The sequence below is a fragment of the Sorex araneus genome, chromosome 1 (assembly GCF_027595985.1).
Source record: "Sorex araneus isolate mSorAra2 chromosome 1, mSorAra2.pri, whole genome shotgun sequence".
Lineage (NCBI taxonomy): Eukaryota > Metazoa > Chordata > Mammalia > Eulipotyphla > Soricidae > Sorex > Sorex araneus.
In genome coordinates, this window is record NC_073302.1 from 6956011 (window position 1) to 6977516 (window position 21506).

The 21506-nt window shown below is 53.3% G+C and overlaps 1 protein-coding gene across 7 annotated transcripts in view; it reads left to right on the forward strand.

The window, feature by feature from the left end:
* The window catches only part of MAPKAP1 (MAPK associated protein 1), a 260508-nt gene that overhangs the window by 217626 nt on the left and 21376 nt on the right, over positions 1-21506 (forward strand). For all 7 annotated transcript variants that reach the window (XM_055143452.1, XM_055143447.1, XM_055143457.1 and 4 more), the window contains 2 exons: positions 5589-5729; positions 19058-19195. In XM_055143452.1, coding sequence (XP_054999427.1) covers positions 5589-5729; positions 19058-19195 — 279 coding nt within the window. The remainder of the gene's footprint in view (positions 1-5588; positions 5730-19057; positions 19196-21506) is intronic.

Genomic DNA, 21506 nt, shown 5'->3' on the forward strand with positions numbered 1-21506 from the left:
GCCTTCCCAGATAATATGGAGATATTAATTTTCATATACCCAAACTCAAGTGATGATTTCTTAAAGGTTAGTTGCAGCGTGGAATCAGAGCCTTATCAGTGAACTTTTCTTTTACTTTGTGCCGTTTGTAAGATAATTAGCGTGAAAAGGGCAAATACTGTCTTGCTATTATTCTAATAACAGTGTTACAGGCCCCCTCCAGGGGTGTGTGCCTGGCCCCAGAATGTGCTTTGCAAGAACCACGGATTTCAAGTGTACAGTTGTCCAGAGTAGCCCTCGCCGCTGCTGATCTTCAAAGCGGGGCACAGGGGAGTGACAGAAGGGTAGCAGGAGTGCCCGCCACCCGGCCCGCTCTCCCTCATCCCTGCCGTAAACGTGCAGGAAGGTCAGCCGGGGCAAGAATGCAGCTCTCTGAGCTCTGCGCTGGCTTCTGTCCGGTGGGATTCAGCCCCGCGACCACTTCTTAGCCCCCGGACTCCACCTGCCTCCTTTTCACCTTTATTGTTCCTTCCTCCTCCCCCCTTGAGGCCAGCACTGTTGGGACCAGAGACACAGGGCGAGCGTTAAAGTGCATGCCTTGCATGTGGTCAGTTCCGGTTCGATCCCCAACACTGCACACGCAGGGGTCACTCCTGAGCACGGAGCCAGGAATAACTGTGCACTGCTGGGTGTGCCCAACACACCCCCCTCCCCAGATTAACAGGGATTAGTTGGATCAGGGAGCTGGCTCAAAGGTCTGGGGTGCAAGCTCCTGGGCAGAAACCCTGAGTCCAGTCCCCAGCCCTGCACGGGGCTACTCGCAGGCTCCAGGCAGCCCTGTGGCCCTGGGCACTGCCAGTCTGGCGACTGGATCTTCAGGCCCCAAGAGCAGCCGGGTGTTTCTGGTGTGGACCCAGGAGCCTGTCTAGATATGCCCCTCCCCACCCCAAGACGGTACTGTCCCTTACTTCCTCCTTCCTCATCTGGCCCCTCTGACCCTGCCGCACCATGGACGGATGCTGCCAGCCTCCCAGAACCTGTTGACAGTCCATTTGAGTCCTGCGCACCCGTCACTTTTAGGCCCCACCCCAGAATTTGATCTATCACAATACATCTTTGAGTTATTGCAGCTCTAGCGTTTTGACACAATACATTATGGTAATCCCTGGCACATAGAGACATTAACACTCCCGACTTTGACAAAATACATGTGAAGTCTTTGAAGGCACCATTACAATTTATCTTGTCACTCACGAGGAGGCCCACTTCAGCTTTAATGTAGATGAACACAGTGTGGCTTTTGTTTCATTTAATTGCTTGTGACCTTTTTAATTGCTAATTTAACACAATAGCAAAGGGTTATATTTCAATTAAATTAACGGTTTGGGGAGTCGCTTTTTTTTTCCTAATAATGTTTATTTTTAAGACATTCTGGCTCTGCTTTTCACCTTGAGTAGATAAAAATGTCTTCACTTCACAGAAGTGGGAAATGAGTGTGACACTGATCGTAAGGGAAATCACTTGAGTATGCAAGTAGTGCGGTACTAAGCATCTTCCTTGTGCGCTTGGGTTTGGCCCTTCCGGAAGGACAAAAGCACTAAGTCGAGCCTGCACAGCCCCAGAACTTTGCACATCTGAAGAATCCCGTGGGTGTAATACTCTGGTTTGCCTTTAGAGAAAGAGCTTGTTGCGAGCATCATTTGCAGGCCATGTCTGTCTGTCTGTCTGTCTGTCTGTCTCTCTCTCTCTCTCTCTCTCTCTCTCTTTCTCTACCCTGCTCGCTCGTTCGCTCGCTCTCTTGCTCCCCCTCTCCTCCCCCCACTTAGTGTTCTATAGCAAGTTTGTCAGCCCCTGGAAATCAGGACCTCTGCTGCATCCTCACCCCCGAGTGTCCCCTCCCTGTCGGGCTGGTGGGGACAGTAGTCACGGGGTGCGTGCTTGAGTGCACCCGGCAGCATCATTCCTCACCCCACTCTGAGAAATGGCGCTCGGGCTCTAAAGCCAGACACCGTTCCCGTCCGGCACACGCCCGCCCGTCCTGGGGCCAGCCCAGGAATGTTCCTTCTGCCTCTGCGCCCGCAGGTGCTCTGCCTCGAGCTCATCCAAGCCAGCACGCCCCAGGTCAGCCGGGGCCAGAATGCACCCGAGTATCAGGCTGGCTTAAATCCTCCAAGGGGATATGAATTTACACCGTCAGAGAGTAGAAGGTCAATGCAAGACGCATTAGTGAGGGGAGCCAGCTCCAGCTATATAAGTCTCGAGCAAAATTAATATAAGGAAATTGACAAGCCTTGCTGGTTATTCCATAGCTTTAAGACCTCGACTAAAATCCTATCATCTCATCTGCCCATTATTAACATTTCAGCAAAATATAAAGTTTTCATTAATCTCCCACAGCAAATTTAGGAGTGAAAACTGGCACTTGTTTGAGCTTTTAGGACTACATTAGCTGGTGTATTAAACAAAATATGTCATTCTTCAGTAGCTTCTGGAAGAAGCTAAATCAATTTCCAGCCATATTTATGTACCACTTTATCTAAAAGCATCTGAATTATCATTTACAGCTAAGATGCTTTATTAGCAGCTGGCATTGAAATTGCTCAGTAAAAAAAAATTATATGTCACGTTATAGTAATTTTTAAATTGGTTTTAATCCAACATCATAAAATGTAAAAGTCTTAAGTGTGGATTTTTTTTCTTTCAGTAATTGGCATTTTAGCATAATGAGCTGTTACCTCTTTACCAGATCAAATACCTGCAATATTTAGAAAATAGTCATTAGTAAAGAAAACAGAAGTGGATAGCTATTGTACCGAGGAATGGCCTTTTCTCAGCAAAGATAGCTTTCGATAATTTTTAACTTGAAAGGACTTTAGTATTTTGCCAAAGTTCCCCACAATTCTCATGTGTGGAAGAGTTTCTGAAATGAGATCAACAGCCTTGCAGCTCTATTTTGGTAGAAAGTGTGTCAGGAGAAGGAATGGGTAATTAGAGCTCAGTATTTTCAGGAGATGAGGGGTGCGGGTGGTGGCCTTTCTGCCCAGAGTCAGACTTTGCTGAGCAAGGGGGAGTGTTCCCAGAGGCCTTCCAAACAGCGCAGGCTGCTGAGTACATCTCTCGGCCTCTCTGATCCCCACCGTCCTGCACGTGGCATCTGGTTTCTGCCCAGGTCCTGATTGGCGCCTGCTCTGCATGGTGTATGGTGGTTTCACCTCCGGCTTCTGAGAGGAAGAAACCCATCTCACCGTCACTACAATCAGATTCCCACGGGGCCAGCTGAACTGGACTAGGGGGTCTTAGCGTAAGGGAGGGACTCCCTGGGTGTCCCTTGAGCTCCTGATGCCCCAGGGAATGGCAGGAGGGGCTGAAGGGGGAGAACGCTGACCCCTTAGAGAGATCAGAAGTTGCAGACCCTCAGGTAACTCAGGGATGGGACTTGAGGTCCCAGAGCCACAGATTTTTCATCCATATGATACAGAATACAGAAGAGCGTATCCGGATTCACGGGCAAGCCTTTTGGGGCACGGGCGAACATTACTATAGGTGACACTTCATTCACTGAAGTGTCCTTTGGGGCAAGGGGAACATTACTGTAGGTGATGCTGTGTCCCTGCATTCAAGGGAGGGCCCACTGGGGCAAGGGGGCAGCATGGCTCTGGTGCTGGTATGGCCTGAGCTGGGGTGAGGAGGGGGATTTGGTAATTAAATACAGGATTCTTAGTAAGTAACTTAAATGTAAAATCACCAGAAACCAACTTGGACTTAAGCACTCACCCTGCACGGGAGACGGAGGCTGAGCAGTTACGTGCGGGTGTCTGGCTGTCACATTCCTCTCATGTTCATCAGTGAGCTTTGGGGGTCACACCCTTCTGTGCTCAGGGCTCTCTCCTGGCAGCCTTAGGGGCCCATCTGGGGTCTCAGGGATCAAATCTGGATCAGTCACGTGCAGAGCAAGTTCCCTACCTACTGTACTATCTCTCCAGCCCCAGGAATTTGCACGTTTTTTTTTCTTTTGGGTTTTCATCTCCAACTCTACCCCAAGGCATTCTCTCTGGGTTTCCCTGGGCTCGTCTGAGGCCCTGAGACCCTACTCGGGCTGGCCTCTTCTGGACAAGAGTGCCCCTTCCCTGGTGTCTGGCCACCAGCAGCCACATCTTCTTTTGACAGTGTAGCACTGTGCCGTGTGACCTTGGGATGGGACATGCGGTCCCAAAGCCACAGGTTTTTCATCCGTACACTAACAGAAGATCATACGCCTTTCTGAGTCAGCTCGAGACTTAAATGCCTTTTAAAGTGCTCAGCATTGTGTCTGACATGCAGTGATCCCTCATATATATTCGCATTTACAATTTACTTATTTAGCAGAATTTAGCCAGCCAGTTGCCTGTTACTGCTGGCCAGAGAAGCTGGAGAGATATATTCATCGTTTATTTATCAATTACATTATTTATAATTTACCACGTTTCCCGACGCTCACGAAACTTCCAGATGAGGATAGAGCAACCCCTCAGCAACTTCAGAGCAGGGCTGAATGGGACCCACGAGGACCGTTTGGGTTTTTGTTTTATTTGAAAGGGAGGAGGGGGCATATCTGGTGGTACTTAGGGCCACTCCTGGCGCAGGGGTCACTCCTGGCAGTGCCGGAGATCAAAGAGTGCCTGCAAAGAGTGTACTTGGGCCCTTTGCGCTCTTTCTCAGCCGCCCCCCAAAAATGGTGGGGGCAGTAGGAGAGTTGCTCTGGGACACACCGCGTTTTAGGGGCAGAGCAGGCCTTTGAGCCCAGGACTGCCGACTCCTGAGTCTGCCTGTAAACTGACCGCTGTGGCATTCAGGGTGTGTCGGCCAGGCCAGGGGAGAAGGGGTGTTCGAGGCCCAGCCAAGGGGCTCCCGGACCTGAGTGTAGCCAGAGACTTTGGGAAGAGCAGGGCAAGGGTGTGAGAGAGAAGCACCCAGGAGCACTGAACCTGACCAGGGAGCCTCCTGGGCGAGGCCTCGGGGCTAGGGGAGGCCCTTGTGGGCTTGTCCTGCTACTCGCTCCTCAGATCACGTCTCAGAGGACCCCACAGAGCTCTCGGCAGGCATCTGCAAGTGAACGAATGATCAAAGCTGGAGAAAGAGGAGCCCCAGAGGCCTGACTGCAGGACGTGGCCACCAAGCCCAGCTGCGGCCGGCGCCTGGCAGGGAACTGCCACGCTTGCAGCGTGAGAAGCGTTGGCCGAGGACGGGGCTTCTGCACGGAGCACAGATGACTTTGCTGATCGGGAAAAGCATTATCCGAAAGTGTGACCACCCGTGCTTTTGTGGTTTTTGATTCACTCCTACAAGCCGGAGAGCTTTTGGCACGCACGAGTTTTTCTCTCCTTTCCTCTCCCGACTGCCCAGCCAAGGGCCTGCCACAGGAAAGGCCGTGTTTGTGGAATTAATTGTGGAATGATGAATATGTTACCATTCTCTGTTTACTGGAATGGCATTATTAAGTCATCGCTCAGCCTTTTCTTCTCCAAATTAAATAGCCCATATTATTTTAATTTATCCCAAAGCATTTTAAGCAGACACCATTTGCCAAGCCTCATGTATCTTTATGTGTTAAACTGCTTCTTCCTCCCCAGGTTCAAGGGCAGACGGGGTTTTCGAGGAGGATTCGCAGATTGACATCGCCACCGTGCAGGATATGCTCAGCAGCCACCACTACAAGTCCTTCAAAGTCAGCATGATTCACAGACTCCGCTTCACCACCGACGTCCAGTTAGGTGAGTGCCGGGACAGAGGACAGACCGGGGCAGAGCAGGGGAAGGAGCAACGAACAACTTCCGTGCGGCCTGTTCCTTCCCCGCGAACACGCTGAAGTGTGAAGGCTGAAGTACCCGCTTCCTACTTCTCTCCCCGCACCCCCCACCAACACTCTCCCCTCCGTCTTTCTTTTTTTTTTTTTTTTTTTTGCTTTTTGGGTCACACCCGGCGATGCTCAGGGGTTACTCCTGACTCTGCACTCAGCAATTACCCCTGGCTGTGCTCAGGGGACCATATGGGATGCTGGCAATTGAACCCGGGTCGGCAGCGTGCAAGGCAAACGCCCTACCCGCTGTGCTATCACTCCAGCCCCTCCCCTCCATCTTTCTTACGAAGCAGATTAGAAATAGGACTGACTTGGGGCTCCCCAAAACTGATTGACTTCTGTAAAGTCCCAGAGTTCCCTTCGCTCGGCAATTCGCTGCCCGCTGGCCTTAGGATGGCCTTACACACTGCCACGCGCCCTTTCCTGCCCGCTCAGCGCGTTCCCTGCTGACTCGTTCCTGCTTGTATCCAGGAGGGTGTAAAACCCCTCAGTGGATGTCTGCCTGAGGACACTCGGGGGACAGGCTCTGCTGCTTCTAGCGGGTCCACTTTGAAAAAGGTCCATAAAGAGCCCGACTGGGGTCAGAACGTCTCCACCGTCCCAGGCGGGGATTCTCCGGATGAGCAGTCAGGCACGCCTTGTGTGCGTCTTCCCCGCGGGGACAGGCAAGCGCCTGGCGACGGTCACCAACTTACCCCTCTCCTTTTGCCAAAAGCAGAACAATAAACTTAGATGGCCAGGGTGTCGCCTGTGTAATCTCCGGAGGCTCCGGGACCACCCGCGCGCGCCTGTCAGGGCAGGCTCGCGTCCGAGCAGGTGCCTGCCAGGGACCTTTGTCGCTGCCCTTTTCGCTTAGCTCTGGTTGTGTATGGAATGAGCGTCAGGTTTGCCGGTCAGCGGGGTGTGAGAGGCCTGGCCGCGGGAGCCGCGTCCTGAATGGCAGCTGGCCCTGCTGCTCCCATCCTCGGCGTGATCGCGCCTTTGGCCTTTGTGCGCCCTGGCCCACCATCTTGAAAATAGCTAGCCAGCCCCTCCAGGTGAGACAGTGGCCCTGGTGGCCAGGCTCACTTGAAGCTACAGTCTGGAAGGGGCAGTTGGTGTCTCCCCGCCCCCGCCCCCAGCACTGTCCTCAGTGGTGGCACTGCCCAGTCAGCTCAAGACGCTGCCCTCTGGTGGAGAGTCCCAGTTCTGAGGCGCTTCTCTGGTGGGTCACAGCATGGGTCTCTGCGAGGGGCCTACCGGGGTCTGTAGCACTGTCCGGAGAAGCGGGAGTTACTAGTCCTGAGGAGTCTTTGTGACCACCAGAGAAACTGCCCTTGACTGTGGCATCAGATGAGCCCCTTCCGGCCACTGAGTTTGGGGGTATTTGCCCTCTGGCCTTCCTGGATTCTCCCAGGACCCTTTGATTCTAGCAGCAACAGAAGCCCCCACCTGCGGAGTGGAGAAAGCCCTCCCGAAACGGAATCTGCTGCCGAGGGCGAGGCAGCCCGACAGCGCGCCCGTCCTGAGCATTCAAGTGAGCAGCTGGGTTCTGAGATCAGTAAATAATTTATTTTATTTCAACTGACTAGCCAGGTGCTTCGGATCTTTCCTGACACTGATGGATGGTCTCCCCCGCTCCTCCATCCTGTGTCGGTCAGAGCAGAGATTTCACTTGCCCCCCTGTGGCAGGTCCTTCCAAGTGGTGAGTGTCCGTGTGTGGCATTTACCCAGCAGCCTGGCTGATTCCACACAAGCCTCGAGGCCAGTCGGAGGCCGCGGTGCGTGAGAGTGGCCATCGCTGCCGTGTGGCTCTGTGGGACAGTGGCCCCCGCTCCCGATTCTCCATCTGCCACTGTGTCTGAGAGAGCCAGGACGAGACGCTCACACTTGGGCCCGTAAGACCCGGTTGTAAAGCGCTTCCCCGCCGGACTTCTCCATCATTGCAACACTTCACTGGAGTTCATTAATGAAACCTGTGGCGAAGATCCAATCTTTATAAGTGATAGTCACGAAAATTAGAATTTTTAAAAGCAGTTAGCATTTATTGAGTACTTGCCGGGTCCCAGTACTTGACCAATCGCTCTTCTGCTCCACTGTCCCCTCTGGTCCCAACCCCATCATCAGCGTGCTTGGGAGCTTATCTCTGGTTCCCTGTGATGGATGGGGCTGGGTGGGGGGGTCTAGGGTGTGAAGAAGCCAGGATGAGAACCTCAGGCTGAGAGCAAGGCTCCTGGCTGACTGCTGTGTTATGCCTCGAATGCAGATCATCACTGTTTCTCTCTTGATTCCTAGTAGACCATGAACTTTGACTCCTTCCCATCACCTCACTCCATCCACACCGTGTCTTGATGTTCCTGCCCTCATTTCGTGACTGAGAAGGCACACTTGGAGGGGTTAATGAAATAACGATGTATCTATAATCCGAAGCTTAATAAGCAAGGACTCTCTTTCCCCGCCCCCTCAACCATCAGAATATATCAAGGGCTGTCCAATCACATGGCAGAACGAAGCTCAGATCCCACCCACAGCCACACATGCCTCAGTCTTTAGTAATTTGCCTTTACAAAGGAAATTATTCCATCTCGTTGGCCAGTTCTGCTTGTGGATCCCTTACGCTTCTCCCTAACCCAGTATCATTCTTGTCCCCGCTGGATGCTTACCAAAGCAGGCCCTCTGCTTACCCATCCTGCATTTCTCACAGACCCTCCTGGAAGCGTCCATTTTGCCTGCTTTTCTCCTGTTGCCCTACAGTAGAGACCTTTCCTGATGCCCTGTAAGCAGACCTTACTTGGCTGCACCCCACGCTGAGGTCATCCCCACTAACCTGATCTCTGTGTTTCTGGCCACAGAGCACGCATCAGGTGGGGGTACTGCTTGTACGTGCCAGGGCTGACAGAGTGAAAAGGGTTCGGGAGGGTTCGGGTGAGGCCAAAACCAAAGGGGTCAGGCGCTGAATGCCAGCAGCAGTTCAGGGATCCCGTAGTCTACCTCAGTCAGTTTCTGTGGTCTTGTAGAAGCTAACCTACCTCGTGCCAGTCCAGGGGCTACCATAAGGCAGGAAGGAAGCATCATTCCCACGGTGTGTTCCTGCACACACACCTTCCCGCCAAAGCTCTAACACTCAGTCACCACGACCCTGACCTCACCCCAGACCCGCTGGCTTCAGTTCTGTTCTTGATTGCGGCATTTGGGAAGTACAACCTCACCATGGGCGAAGGACTGTCCTAGCGCCTTCGTCTCTTTGTCCCACACTTGTTTTCCTAAACTGGGCGGGTCAGCCTCTTCTTCCCACCACCGGGTGTCAAGCAGAGAAGTGCTGTGGTAATTGTGCCACTGGTGCTACCTTGATGCCTTCACCTTATTGTCGACATCAGCTGTCCCCATGTCACCGAGGGGAGTATGGTACTGAATCCATAACAGGCCAGGAACCTCATCTGTGTGAGAATTGCAGATGTAACCTCATTCTGTATAAGACAGATGCCGTGCCGGATTTACAGGTAAAGACTGGACTATAAAATAACCTCTACCAAAAGGATTCGTGATTCCCTCCATTATTTCTTTATAAAACAATCCAGATGTATAACCATAACACTTCTGACTGTAATCGGTACTCACCAAAAGTATCAAGTACAGTAGGACATGTTACAAGGTAAAGAGGCTTCATCTCATAGAACGCCTCCATCCGCTTGGTAATGTCTGCACAGAGAGTTATGCTGAGGCAGCATCTTCAGCCGCGTCTCGGGGCAGCGTAAGGAAACTCTGTGATTGATTAAAAATGCCTGCCCTGGGCCTGAGCATGATGAGAAGCAGGGTAATTGCCATCTATTGTCTTTCCCGGTTTATCTGTCCTGTTGCAGCTATTATTCAACCCCCTCATCAATACCTACGAGCCAGCACTCAAGGAAGACTTTATTCCAGTGTGATTTCTTAATATGCAATACGCGAACTTAAGAAACACATTAACAACACAAGACGAAGGGAATGAAGCCAGTGGCTGCAGCCCGGGCTATTCCTCCTTGGCCCGCTCTGATGCTCAGTTCTGTGTGACTGTGAGAATCAAATATTTGCCCCTGTTCTTTCCTGGGGGGTGCCCCACGGAGCAGAGGCCGTGTGCTTCTATAACCTGGAAACACATGTTCTTCAGGAATAGATGTCTTTTTCTTCCACTTTCCTGTTTCACTTTCTTACTGAATTTTCTTTATCTTAATGATCACGAGGAGACATGTATCACACTTCCCTCCTAAATCCCTGGGTCCATTGAGTGATTTCAGCATGCAATTCTCATATTAAATAATTGTTCTGATTGTGATTACATTTTCTGAACCAAAATTTGGAAGAGAGTTTAATGATTGTTAATGAGCTTATGACATATAAGGACAAATATTATCATGACAGACTCCAAAAAATTCCTTTATTAAAATAGGGTTTAATGCAGTGATTACATGGGGAAATCCCCTGACGACAAGAATCGCACACACAAAAAACCCAGGGGCTTTTTTTGAACTAGACACTCCTTAATTCCCTTCTTCTAGATCACTCCTTTGAGAATTTTTGTGGAATAATCCAAGATCTCTGGTGACAATTTTTCAGGCTCTTTAAGTGTCCGACAGAAAAATTGAGAAGTGAAAAACGTTGAGAAAGGGCCGGAGTGACAATACAGTGGGTGGAGCACTTGCCGTTTGCACAGCCAACCCGGGTTCATCCAGTCCCCCAAGCCCAGCCAAGAGTGATCCCTGAGCACAGAGCCAGGAGTAAGTCCTGAGCACTGCCCAGAAACCAAGAGACAGTCGTTGAGAAGCTCCGTGATAGTGGAATCCGTGGGAACAGGCATCGTGAACGAGACTGGCCCGGGTCCGTCTTCCTTGCGTCACTTCCCCCTCTGTGGCGCTGGAGCACTGCGACAGTCTATCTGGGTCTGAACACAGGGACGATCCGCTTCGGCAAGTGACGTCTCATCAGCCTTCTTAGAAAGTGACGTTCCTCGGTTAGCAGCTGAGCTCTCGCCTTGCATGTGCGAGGCTTGGGTTCGATCCCCGGCACCACCCAGAGAAAGTGAAGAGAGGAAGCGCCGTTCCTCTTTGGCTGTGGCCTCGCCGGCTCCGAGAAGGCCCCGTCTACAGGCCGACGCCAGCTGAGAGGTCCCGCGGTCTCCACATTTAATTCGTGCAGGGGCTTCCTGTTCAGAGGGAGCCCGAGCACAGTTCTCACTGCGACCAGACCACCCTGTGTGTCCTGCAGTGTGAGCCACGCCATGCCACACTGGCACTAGGGTCCACAGCCCCCCTGCTGCTGGATCCGAGGACAGCGGTCCAGTCACTGAGTCTGACTGACCACGCATTGGAAGTGGCAGCGTTGGGCAGTTTCCTAAATGGCTCCGGGTGGTTAGAGCCAGGACTCCTGGGCCCCAGCGGCCCCCTTGGTCTCACAAACACCAGGGCTCCCCGGGGTCAGCTTCTGGGGGCAACTCAAAACTTGATTTCTGTCATCTGTTTGGGGTCCCACATGTATTATTGGTGGCAGTGATTTTTTTTCTGTAATCTGCTCTGTAAACGGGGTGACACCGGAGAGTTGATCTCCTGAGGCCTGAGACTACGAGGGGGTGAGTTACGGCTGCAGCTTGGTCATTAACGGGTGACTTCAGACAAGTCACACCCCCACCCTGAGCCTCAGTTTTGTCATGCGCAGGATGAAAGCCCGGTTGAGCCGATCTCGGAGGTCTCATTAAACCCGGGCTGCCTGCGTGTCTGATCCTGTGTGTAAATTCAGACAAGTTTCAGAGGCCTCGCCGGCCGCTCCATGATGCTATCGATTGGCTGTGTAGATTCAGCGAAATCCACTCCGGCAAGGAGTTGTTCAGGCCACTCCCGGGGGGCCTCTCCAGACTTTCCTCGGCGCTGCGTAACCTAAAGACAAGAGGATTGTGGAATCATAGAGACAGGCTGCTCGGGGCTTAGCACGGGGCCCGGTGTCGTCTGCGATTCGGAGTTGCAGGAAATTGATGAGTGAAGCCACAGCTCACGAGACGCAGCAGATAAGCGGTAACTCAGAAAATACACTCAGGCGTGGAATGGCAAATGCCCTCGTTTAGACCAAAGTGGTGTTTTCCCTCCTTGGCGAGCGTTGGAAGTGTGCCTTCGGGAGGTTGTGCCTTCGAAGCAATCTCCCCGGGGACAGGAAGAACCTGCCAGGGGTGGGCCGGTCTCCGCGCCGTGGGCTCTGAAGTGCCAGCCGGGTCCCGGCGCGGCCTTTACTCGTAGCTTCACCTCCCTGGGCAAGAACGTTCTGTCCCTTTCTGGCCACCATCTTTAATAATAATGTTGCTGAGATTTGGGCCAGAGAGTTCAGAGGCCTGAGCACAAGCCTTGCATGCGGGAGACAGATGGTTCCCTGAGCTCCGCCAGGAACAGCCCCAGACACCACGGGTGCGACTCCCCAGCCCGCAAGAAGCATTCTACTGATCATGATTGAGCCTGTCAGAAGCCAGGCCCCGTGCTGAGGATTTCCCCTGCTGTGCCAACCCCCCCTCCCGACGCCCTAGGAACTGACGTCACAGGTTTCAAAAGAGGCAGGTGGAGTTGAGGCTCGCCGAGGGGGTCTTCGCCCGGGCAGCAGCAGTGGGCAAAGCCTGAAGGCAGGCTTTCTGACCTGGAGACTTTGGGGGGCGGGGTCCCCTTGCACCAGCTTTCCTGGTCTGGAGTCAAGCTCTGTCGGAGGTGCTGACACTTGCAGGAGGCCACTGCAGGGATCCGCGGGCATGCGAGCGTTGGTCTGCCCAGCTGAACAGTCCTTCCAGGCTGACGCGTTTCCACCACGTGACGCAGGGCTGCTCCCAAGTTCTCATCCCGCCAGGAGCTCCCGGAGCGCCTCAGCTCGGTCTCACACACCTTCATCCCCACAGTAAATCTCCTGGGAAGCAGTCCAGGTCACCGGCTCAGGCCCAGGCACCGTGCTAGGCCCCTTCCGAGTCTCCGGTCACTCAGTCCAGTGTCGCCGCCTTGCAGACACTCCCCCGCACCAGTTAGGAGCTAGGAAGCAAACGCAGGCACTCGGGACCCTGACTCCGGCATCCCTCACCCTCGCTCAGCCCCGAGAGAGGTGTGGTCAGCTCAGCCTGCGGTCACCACGGCGGCTTTCCGGAGCTGATCTCCGTGCATGGAAATCTTTCGCGTAGTTCGGACGAGGCCCCCTCATGATGACTCGGAAGCCTCGGACAAATCACTCCCCCGGAGAGTTGTACGTACATTAGAGTCGAGTTTCGGTTTATTTTGAGCTGTCTTGTTAAGGAAGGATTTATATGCCAGTGCTGATGGGGGACAGCAATCAGGCGATGTTTTCTGCCTTTGACAGTTGGTGTGATAGTTTGCTTCCAGTGAAGTTTGACTCACTGTATCTGGAAGCTGTCAGGAGAGGGAGCATGAAAAGGTCATGACGGATGGCTCCGGATAAGTGGGTCGGGAGAGAGCTGGCAAGGGAGACAAATGGCCTCCCCGCTTCTCGGGAAGAGGCTGACCCTGCCCACTTTAGCCAGCCCCGAGCTGCCAGAGCGAGCAGGGGACAAGCCTGCCTGGCACCGCGCTGGGTGTGATGCCGCTCCGGGAGCCCTTCCCGGCGGCCCCACCCCAGCCATACTGGAGACCTCCCCGGCAGATGGCACCTTCGCTCTGGCACGACTTCCTGATCGTCAGTCACAAGCCCCAACACAGGCCCCTCCCCTCATTCTGAAAGTCAAGAAAGGTTCCTGAAATCTGAAATAGTAGCCCCCCACCCCCACAAAAAATAAAATAAATAGCGTTTTAAATGTTTATCTTGACACTTCAGGTAAACATTTTATTGTGCGAAAATACAGAAAAGGCGAGGATGCAGTCGCGCCATCCAGAGGCCAGCCGCTGTTCCGGCTTGGAGCACTTCCTTTTGTTCTCGTCTATAAGTGCATTTCCTGTCCTTTTCACTTTGTGTCATAAGAATCTTTCCAAGTCACAGCTTGTCTTATACCTAAGATGAAAGACTGGCGGCGGGGAGGGGGGGGGTGGGGGGACGGGGGCAGCGAGATGCTCGAGGCAGCAGGTGCTTGCCTTGGTCCTGATTGGATTTCCCAGCACCACTTTGGTCCTCAAGCACCAACAGGGCAGAGTTAGAAATAACCCCTCTCGGGCCTGAGTGATAGCACAGCGGGGAGGGCTTTTGCCTTGCACGCAGCTGACCTGGGTTCAATCCCCAGTATCCCATATGGTCCCCTGAGCACTACCAGGAGTGATTCCTGAGTGCAGAGCCAGGAGTAACCACTGAGCATCGCCGGGTGTGACCCAAAAAAGCAGAAAAGAAAAGAAAAGAAAAGAAATAACCCCTGAACATCATCAGATGTTACCCAAGCCCCCCAAATAAAGACTGTTGGTGTACAGTCCTGTCACAATCCCGGACACAAGGGAGTGACACCCTGGGGCAGTAGAAGGAACCAATAATGCATGAGCGCGTGATGGTTTGCCCACTCCAGAGCGCCCCCGCCTGAAGCGGCACCGCCCTGTCCCGGTCTGTTATGGGAACCACCTCACACCGCTCTTGAAAATTGTTCATGCGGCTGAAAAGACAGATTCTGGAACCAGGTCTCCTGACTCCTCAAGGTCCAGCCTTGCCACGTGTGCCACGGGGCAGGTTACTTCACCTCCTGGGTCTGTGTCCTGTCAGTAAAGGAGCATAAACAGTCACCAACCTCACAGGGCAGTCCGTCGAGAGATCTGAGTCAATGCACACGAAGGATTTGTGCTCCTGACGCACAGAGCGGGTGGCGGTTAGTATTGGTAGCTGTGGGTACCCTAAGCGCTCATTAGAGGGTGTTTCTGTTTTTGTTTTTGGTTTGTTTTTTTTTTTTTTTTTTTTGGTTTTTGGGTCACACCCGGCGATGCACAGGGGTTACTCCTGGCTCATGCACTCAGGAATTACTCCTGGCGGTGCTCGGGGGACCATATGAGATTCGAACCTGGGTCTGCTGCATGCAAGGCAAACGCCCTACCCGCTGTGCTATCACTCCAGCCCCTAGAGGGTGTTTCTGGTTGGCACGGTACCTGTTAGGCCCAAGGAGAAAGTGCTGTGCTGGGATTCGTGGTGCCTGCTTCGAGCTTGCCAGAGCAAGACCAGCAAAACGCCTGCACGGGTTTCCCCTCTCCTCGTGTCCTGGGCCTTGGCCCTGAGGAAAATGATCACAGAGAGATAATCCAGGGGTGAAGACGTGTCCCTTGCTTGCAGCCAACCCTGGTTCAGTCCCCAGCACAGCTGGGAGTGACCCCAGAGAAATACAGACAGACAAATGTTGCAGGGGAAAATGAGCACAGAGGCGTCAGCCGCCCTCCTCCCAGCCGCCACCTTCCCTGGCCAGCACCGTGCTCGCTGCACCCCGAGCTGCCAGCCTCCCGCCTAGCCCACAGCCTCATCCCCTTACCGAGCCTCCCCTGGAGCCGGGCACTGCTTTCCCCTCGCTGCCCACGGCACCACCTTCTGACTGGCCTCTCAGGGTGGGGACAGAAAGGTCTCTGCTTGCTTCCAGGCGGGGTCCCGCACACTCATCTTTAACCGTGGGCTCAGGACATTGTCCTTGGGCCTTCCTGGGCAGGGTGCAGAGGGCTCCCTCGTGTCCAGCTTAGGGGATGGGACCCGATGGGCCTTGTGTTCTGTCTGTTGGAAGAAGCTGAGACGCACATCTCCCGGAGGGTGAGATTGTTCATGTACATAAAGGATTTTCCCCGTTAGGAAAGAGTCCCCTGCAGGTTTCTTTCAGTAGCAACTCCTGGGGCCACAGCAACAATACAGCAAGACAGCGTGTGGGGTTGTGGGGTGCTTGCCTTGCATGCAGCCTGCCTGGGTTCCATCCACGGCACCACTGTTAATCCCCCACGTCCCGCCAGGAGTGTTCCCTGAGCACAGAGCCAGGAGTAAACCCTATGCACCACTGGGTGTGGCACCCAAAAAAATTTTAATTAAAAAAATTAAATAGTGACTCCGTTAGGCAGGTGAGTGTTCTAAGGCTCATTACCTACTTGACGGAAAGCCGGCGGGGCCAAGAAATTTCAAACTAAAATGTTGGGAGTCCCTGCCAATTCCTGATCAATTCCAAATGAAGATAAAGTATCTCTGAAACTACAAGTCACCGGGAAAATGTGATTTGATTCTGGGGAGAGGGGATGATTCGATTTGCCAAAGTTTGGGGGGAACTCACCGATTGTTTCCATGGTTTTCCACCTGCCCATCCACCTTGACCCTAGAACACTCATTGCCCACCTCACCCCCAGACTCAAATTAGGGTTCCCCTCTAGGAAGTGACCCCAAGGAAGGCCGTCATTGGGAACATCTTCTGTGACCAGGCAGTGCGTAGGCAATTGATGCTGAGATAGCACCCATAATGGATGAACCTTCCAGTAACAATTTGCAGATAAAAATAATAGAAGTTAAAGTGTACTTTACATGATAAAAGAAAGATGAAGGAGGGCGCAAGTCTGTTACGTCGGAGATGGTTACAAAAGTCCTGCTTTGTGGAGTAGGCGCTGTTGAAAAGATTGATGCCATGGGGAGTGACCTTGGCTTGGAACAGGAGCTGGTGATGTATGTATGAGCGTCCCTCTGCTAAATGGACCCAGATTTGTAGCGCTAATATACATGGGAGCCCAGAACCAAACTCAGGACGGCCATAAATCAACGGCCACTTTGGGTGTCATTTCTGGTTTATATTCCACTATTGTTCTATCACTTTAATTCATGTCACTATCATCTTTTCATCTGGAACAGTTTTATATAATTTTCCAGTGGAGTTACCTGACAAATCCTATCAAATTAACAAGGTACATTAACAATATTGACTGACTGACTGGCTTCAGGAACCCCGAGGCCGTACACCCGAATCTCACACCGTGTCTGTCTGGCGTTGGCTTTTCCCTCTCTCTTTCCGAGGAGAGTGTAGGGGCAGGGTTTATTCCACAGAAGGGATACGCACATTTGTTTCACTCTGCTCATTTGGACTTTTATAAATGTCAGAATACGCAGCTGGGTGGGGGCGAGGGGGTGTCTGTGCTACCAACAGCCGTTGGCTTAAGTACCTCCTTTCAGGGAGCTATAGAAATGTCCAGATCTTTAACAATTAATGACCAAATTAGAGGGAGAGGATGAAGGGGCAGTTGTAATCTATTCTAAGTGGAATGCAGTAAGATTGGCTCCTGAGCGGGTCTCACCCTCCTGGAATCACCTAGACCCCCTGCACACCTGGAGTCAGACAGTTTGCCTAACTGAGGCATGGGGTTCCTGAACTGTGTCTCACAACAAATTCAGTGTTCAGTTAGGGAAACAAATACCAATTGTCTGTCATTCCACGGATGACACCACGGGAAATGCCAGCACTACAGTCAGGCCCACCCCTCGCCCTCCTGAAAGCTGCTGCCTTTGGGGATTTCCTTATCCATAGACTAAACTAGAATGCAGGGAGGGTGACATCCCTAATCATTAGAATTAGGTGTGGATTTGTTTTCTTTCGACTTTAAATTTGCTCTTAGCCTGTGTGGGGGGTGGAGGGGTATAGGGTCAGATTTTAATTGAGCGATTCCTTTCATCTGCATTTCCTTTGGGCCTTCCAGGTTTTCTCACGTGGAATTGCAGGTTTTCTGAGTGTGACCCACGGGTGTGACATATGTTGAGTCTAATTGTCCTCTCTGTTGCAGGATGTACCTCTGATTGTTTTTTCACTTCTTTCTTCTTTACTTCTTTTCTTCTTTTACTTCTTTTCACTTATTTTTCTTCTTTACTTCTTTTCACTTATTTTTTTTCCCACTCTGACCCTGACCTTTAAACTATGACCTGCAATCTAATTACTTTTAAGACTCCACCTGGGGTCCACTCTGGAAGACAGGTTGGGCGTGTTGGTCCCACCTCACGAACGTTCCCTCAGTTTTTTGTGCGAGAAGAGCCACGCAGCCTTGCTGGTGTCAGGGCCGGGGGGTGCTCTAAAACCGAGACAGGGACTGCCTGGGTGGGACAAAGGACACTGTCCACCCTGGTGTCACCCCTGTTCCCCTCACAGCTCAGTTCGTAGGCATTCACCCTTCTGCAGCCTGCCTCAGAGGTCTCGGCTGCAGCCCGCTGCCCCCTGGAGCAGAGAGCCAGTGACCCCAGGGCCTGAAGCCCCAGGGGGTTCAGCGGGTTTTCTGTCAAGGACCCTCGTTGTGTGGCCTCCTTTCAACAGAGCTCCCATCAGTTAGTGCCAGAGAAATGTCTTTTGTTTTCAGTTGTAAGATTTTTTTCCAAATCAGAAACTCTTTGTTGGTATCTTAACATATATAGGCATGTTGGGGGGGGGGCGGTTTTATTTTGTTTGGGATTTTGGTGTTTGGGCCACACCTAGCTGGGCTTAGGGTGCCAGGAATCAAAACCTGGTCAACAGTATGCGAAACAAATGCCCTACCTGCTGTCTCTCCGGCATCCACTGGGCCGGGGGTATTGGAGATTGATCTGCCCACCTCATAGCTTCTTGAGGAAAATGGGGGGAAACCATATGGGCATGACACCATCGAGCAAAGACATTTCATCAGTCTTCTTGTGCCAGATAGGATAGAAGTCACGCAGGGTTAAGAGTATGTAGGCAGGGCGTGATAGTACAGCAGGTAGAGCACTTGCCTTGCACACAACCTACCCCGGGTTCAATTCCAGGCATATGGTGAACCCTGAGCTCCACTGGGTGTGGCCCAGAAACAGAAAAATAATATGTAGGCAGGGCTGGAGAGGGAGCTGAACTTGCTGGGCACTGGTTCTGCATGCCGGAGGTCTGAGTGTGATACCCGGTACCCCATAGTCCCCCCAAACCAGGAGGGACCCCTGAGCACAGAGCTGGGAGCAGCCCCTAAGCACTGCCAGGCATGACCCCAAAACAAATTTGATTTTTTTTTTAAATAGTAGAATAAGCTATTGTACCCATGTTATGTCTCGAAGACATGTTTCTTAATACCTTTTCATATAGTTTCATATAGTAGGGTAGTGGTCCCCTACCCCCAGCCCCCACACACGCACACACCCAAGAAAACCAGCTGTATAACTTGTGGGTGCTACTGGGGTCTCCATACATCTGTCTGAAGAAGCCCCTGGCGTTCCCCCAGGGGAAGAACACGCGTCCTTCCCATTCCAAACCCATAAAACAGGCCAAGTGGTTACTGTGAAATCTCTGACACCTTCTATTTCTTGTGGCTTCTTTTTTTGTCCTCCCCTCCCCTCCCCCCCACCTCCGGCCTGCAGGTATCTCTGGAGACAAAGTAGAGATAGACCCGGTGACGAATCAGAAAGCCAGCACGAAGTTTTGGATTAAGCAGAAACCCATCTCAATCGATTCTGACCTGCTCTGTGCCTGTGACCTTGCCGAGGAGAAAAGCCCCAGTGAGTAGCGCCTTTTATTTATGTCGCCCTCCTCTCGGCCCCCCTTCCCCTCGGCGTGCTGGGTGCCAGGAGAATATATTGCCACCGTGTCCTTTTTTCCTTGGGTCTGTTTAATTCATTACCAGAAATTTCTTTTAATCAAAGGAAATTGTAAGATGGTGCCCAGAAGCCCGACACGGGCCCCAGCCTCCCCAGACCCCAGGGCAGCCTAGAGCCTCACCCGGGCAGGGTGCGGGGGGCAGATCCCTGATGGGACTGTGCCTGGCGGAGCCCCGCACCCCCGTTTCACTGTGTGTTCCCTTCCTCCTGCCTTCGGGAGCCTGCCTGCCAGGTGGAGGGGAGCTGGGGGGTTTCCTGTGGCTTCTGAAGGCCAGATTTAGATATCCGTCACGCCGACGTGTTGGCCCCCTGCAGGGTATTGGCAGCTGCGTGCGTGACCTACCCGCTCGTAATTAAACTCCCGCGGGCCCGCCGCCCAGATCGCTGGCCGCTCCGCACCCCTCTGCTTACGTGACCCGGCGTGGAAACGGCTTCCTGGGAGCAGTGGGAACTGGGGGTGGTCCTGCGTGCTCCCAGTCTGGCCCTCCTCCGCATCCCCCCCGTGGAGCCTGTTTCAGATGCGGGCGCCCGACCCACCCAGTTAGGTTCCTGTGTGAGAACTCATGTGACCCGGGCATCTCATTCTCTCAGACCCTTTGTTCTGGCGTCAGTACATGTGAGAACAAGTCTCAAGAAACAAGGTGCTTGGAACAGTGAAAACTGGGGGCTGGTGGGGGTGTCTGGTGTGGTTCAAGTCTTTGAGTTTGCACTGGTGTGGGGGGCTGTGGGCCAGCACAAGTCTCCCTGTGCCTGGTGGGTGTTTCACGGTCTGGGCAGCTCACTGCTAGCTCACGGTGACCTTTCAGCTCGTAGCCCACAGCATGGCTCCATGGCAGAGCGTGGGGCTGGCCGCAGACAGGCGTGCGCACCCTGATCCCACCGTTCCTGCTACCCCTCTAGAGACCTCCACTCCGCAGCCGGTTGCCACCGGGGCCGGTGAGCGGGGGGCCTGCTGCTCTGGAGCCCGGGCCCGGCACTGCCACGTCCCCTGTTCAGTGAACATCTCCCAGCCTGTCGGCTAGTAAAACCATTGTTCTCACATCTTCCCTCCCCAAGAACCCAGGACGATCCGAAAAGTGACATTTTATAGGTTCTGCCCGTCTGAGACGTGGAAGCCGGTTAAGCTGGGGTGGCAGGTTTGGGGAAAGAAACAGACCCAGCACCCCGTTCCCCTTACACCCACGCCAGGGATGGAGGCCACCCCGGCCACCTGGCACGGCCAAGGGCACCAGCCAGCCATGCCGGTGCTCAGGGGAAGCTTGTCAGCATGGAAGGAGACACGTCCCACGCGTGGGGGAACAGAGTGTGGGGCACCCACAGGCGTGTCTGGGGGGCGGGTCCGTCCTCTCGCTGGCTCCAGAATCCTAGCAATAGCGAAACAACCTGAAAAACAATGCGTGGTAGCCCCAGCAGAAGACAGCGGAAGTCCCACCCGCTACCCCTGTGCTTTTTAACGCGTGCTCCTGAGAGCTCTGATCTCCGGAAGGAAAGAGAAGGGCCGGGCTGGTCAGGTCTCCCCTCAAGCAGAAGAAGGCTTTCCCTGTTTGCAGTTCTGAATGTAAGAGGTTCAAGGACTAGGGAGTCACTGAGGGGTGGGAGGGAGAGGGGGAGGGGGCCCGAGTGTACAGGAGTTAAGGTGCCAGCTCTGGCTTGGTCCCTGGTGCCACGTGCCCCCCGTTGCACCCCTGCATACACCCCTGAAAGGGAAGCGGTTTCAGAGTCACAGCCGCCATGACAAAGCTGAGACTCCTTCGCGGCCTTGGCCCCTGCAACCACGTCCTTGCAGTTCCTCTTTCGGACGTGGGCTCTGGTCACTCACTGTGACGTGCTCCCACACAAACAAGCCTGACTTTCTGCCCCTCTCTCTGCCTCACAGACCCCTCTGCTCCCCTGTGCCCCCCACTCACTGTTAAGGATCCAGCTGGTGTCCACCCTCCCAGGGACTTGTGCCCCTCACCTCACGCACTGAGCTGGACTAGCCGTTGGCACCCGCCACCCCGCCACCCACACGGGCACACACGCCGTGTCCCGGGGACCATCGTCCCTGTGTCCCAGCCCTGGCCAGCGCCTGCAGAGTCAGTCTTGGAATTGTACTCGGGCCAGAGTGGGCCACTAAAAGTTAATCAGCAGAATTGATGTTACAAAGTGACCAAACAGAGAATGAATGAATCGGCTTGATGCTCCTATTATTTTTTTTTTATGATTTCCAGTA